Source organism: Bombina bombina, chromosome 5 (genome assembly GCF_027579735.1).
Source record: "Bombina bombina isolate aBomBom1 chromosome 5, aBomBom1.pri, whole genome shotgun sequence".
Classification (NCBI taxonomy): Eukaryota; Metazoa; Chordata; class Amphibia; order Anura; family Bombinatoridae; genus Bombina; species Bombina bombina.
This window is the reverse complement of record NC_069503.1, coordinates 1146749268-1146752248: the sequence shown is the minus strand read 5'-3', so window position 1 is coordinate 1146752248 and position 2981 is coordinate 1146749268. Positions and strand designations below refer to the sequence as shown.

Below are 2981 nucleotides of genomic sequence, written 5' to 3'. Positions count from 1 at the left end.
AAGAAATCTCCCATTGTTCCACTAAAATTTCACCACAGCTAGCTCACACAATGACCCCTCTACAGTATCACTAAGTTTGGACCATTTTTACTGTGGAATTTTAAAAATATTGGGCCCCAAATGTCCCTTGAATTTCATAAATCGGCCCTTTTCAGCAAATTCACTTAGGAATAAAAAAGAAATCTCCCATTGTTCCACTAAAATTTCACCACAACTAGCTCACACAATGGGCAAGATTTATCAAGCTCCGAAAAAATGCGCAAAAAAAGTCGCGGAAATTTTCGTAGCTATTCGCAATTTCCGAAATCCAATTATTCGCCAATATTTATTAATATTGTTGAGACAAATTTCGTGAAAAAGTTTTTTGCGATGACAAGCGAATGACTAGTATAGTTTCTTGGAGAATACGATGATTTTCACTTTATTTATCACTCGGAAGTAATTATCATGACTTTTACTTCCGGGAATAGTTTCATTGTTATTATTGTTATTGTCCTATTAAAATAAAAGAAATTAAACACGTGATTGTTTATTCTTGTTATTTCTTATTTATGATTAAAGTTCTTTTTATTCTGCCCCTTTTTTGGCGCTTCTGCACACTGTAAAGTTGCCCTCATTTGGTCGCTAAAACTATCTTCTTTTCATTGTTCTTTTTCATAATATATATTTTTATTTATTTTTTTGGTGCAATATATTTACAGAGATTTATATATATATATCGTATTTATTAATATATCAATATTTTTCTACTCCAATTTTTTTTTTTATTTGTATATTTATAATTTTTAATCCAAAAAATAATTGATATATTTTTTTATATATTAAATTATTTATTTATTTATTATGTCTGCTGCTGGCCTACAGGAAAACGCATCAACTGCCAGCAAAACAAAAGGTGGTCGAAATATACATTTTAGCCTATCTCAAAACAATGTTCTTGTAGACAAAATTTTAAATCACTATGATGTCCTGCTAGGCTGTAGAAGCAGGCAGACACCTATGGCACGTAAAAGGCAGATATGGCAAGATATAAGCCAGGAGGTATCTGCACAGGGTATAAACCCCAAAAATGTAAATAATTGTAAAAAACGTTTTTCGGATATAAAAAGAATAATTAAAATGAAATTATGCAAAGAAAAACGTTCAGCAAGAGGTACAGGAGGTGGTCCAGGATATACTGCTGATCTAATGGAGTATGAGAAGAAAGTTCTTAATTTGATGGGGCCTGAGGTTGTGGAGGGAATTGAAGTGCAAGGAGACACAGACGATTATGCAGGTAAACTATTATTATTATTATATTTATATTGCTAATGAAGTATTTAAATCCTAATTGAAATTGATAAATGTTTTCATTCTCCTCACTCATTACTGGTGATTGATTTCAAATACAATTTTTTTCCTTATATTAATATTTAATTTTGTTTTCTTTGAAACTTTTGTTGAAAAGCACATTCGATGTTCAATCTGTTTTTCACTTTTTGTTTGTAATGGAAGTAACTTAAATAATGCATTAATATATTTCCAATTTTGTGCACCCTTTTTTTTTTTAGGATCCCCACCTACACAATCAGATGCTCATGCATTAACAGAGATTGCCGCTTGCAGCAGCGTCCTGCAAGAAGTTGGTAGGTATTTGTGCCTATATTGTCCCTCAAGAGTGTGCTATATGTATTTTGCCTTTATAATTTTTTTAATTTTTTTTTATTTATTTTTTAAAGAAGAGAATCATAATGAACAGAATATTGAAGGAGAGGAAACTTTGCTCCTTTTTGAAGGTAAAGCTACATTTTTTTTTGTGTGCAAATCATATTAAAACATTATAAGACATTTTTTTTTGTAGATTCAGATACAGCATGAAATTATAAGCAACTTACAATTTCACTACATTTTTCATATTTTATTAATTATATTGCTATCTATATTTTATAAGATGGAATGTAAATCTTAGCATCCATCCCATTTTAGGATCAGCACCATGGTTAGTGCTTGTTTATTGGAACCACTGACCATGGTGCTGAAACTAAAATATGATGGATGCTTTAAGAATTGCATTCCAGCTTATAACATACAGATAGCAATAGAATTAACAAAAGCTGACAATTGTATTGAAATTGTAATTTGCTTATATCCAGCAATTACAAAATTTGAATGTAATTGTTGTGGAATATTATACTTTAAAGATGCTGATACATGTGTATTCTGCCCTTTTAAAATCTCATCAATATTAAATTTAATTTTCATATTTTCATTTAAAGATGATAGTAATCTATAATAGGTGGCATTGTAAAAATGAAATTATTGTTTATCTTTATTATAGATGATTCAGAAAATGTTGAATACGTTCTGAATTTACAACCAATACAGGAGACATCTCCTGTACATTCCTCAAGTACAAATGTAGAAGTACCAGAAGAAGAAATTGGAGATGTACACGAAGATATCCAACAAGAAGCACAAGCACCAACTGAAGAGGCAATATCAGTAAATTTGGTTAACATTCTGCAATTAGCCACAAATTTTCAGAATGAACAAAGGGCTTTTTTTCAACAGATGAGTGACCTGCAAAGTGAACGCTTGGAAATTGACAGGCAGAGTTTACTTGCACGTCAAGAGACAAATAGGTTGCTTGCATTACTAGTGAATATTTTACAAACAAGAATTGAGAATCATTGATTTTTTTTTTGGGTGGGTTTTCTTAAAATGTTTTTTTTGTTTTTTTAAACAGTTAATGTATAAATTTTGGTTATGATTTATAACATATCATATGTTAAATTAAAAACTATTAATGCCGTTTGAATGTATTTCTCTATTATTAATCTTTACCTTTTTTAAAAAATAACAGACACATATATTATAATATATTAATTTTTAATAGAAACTAAACCAAAAATGCAAATATAATTGAAACATAGAAAGTTAAATTTTCAGGGTTTTTTTTTTTTTTTTTTTTTTTTTTTTTTTTTTTTAATACATTTGATCCG

The 2981-nt window shown here is 29.2% G+C and overlaps 1 protein-coding gene across 1 annotated transcript; it reads left to right on the top strand.

Moving 5' to 3' along the window:
- Window positions 1-1119: 1119 nt before the first annotated feature.
- On the top strand, window positions 1120-2673 carry LOC128661756 (uncharacterized). Its single transcript, XM_053715976.1, has 4 exons — window positions 1120-1276; window positions 1551-1625; window positions 1719-1775; window positions 2318-2673. Exons 1-4 carry the CDS (start codon window positions 1120-1122, stop codon window positions 2671-2673), a joined length of 645 nt encoding a protein of 214 aa, XP_053571951.1.
- The last annotated feature ends 308 nt before the right edge of the window (window positions 2674-2981 follow it).

Coding starts and splice junctions, on each gene's coding strand:
- LOC128661756 (XM_053715976.1), top strand. CDS start 1,120: ATGAAATTATGCAAAGAAAAACGTTCAGCAAGAGGTACAGGAGGTGGT. Junction 1,626..1,718: donor CAGCGTCCTGCAAGAAGTTG/GTAGGTATTTGT, acceptor TATTTTTTAAAG/AAGAGAATCATAATGAACAG. Junction 1,776..2,317: donor AACTTTGCTCCTTTTTGAAG/GTAAAGCTACAT, acceptor TCTTTATTATAG/ATGATTCAGAAAATGTTGAA.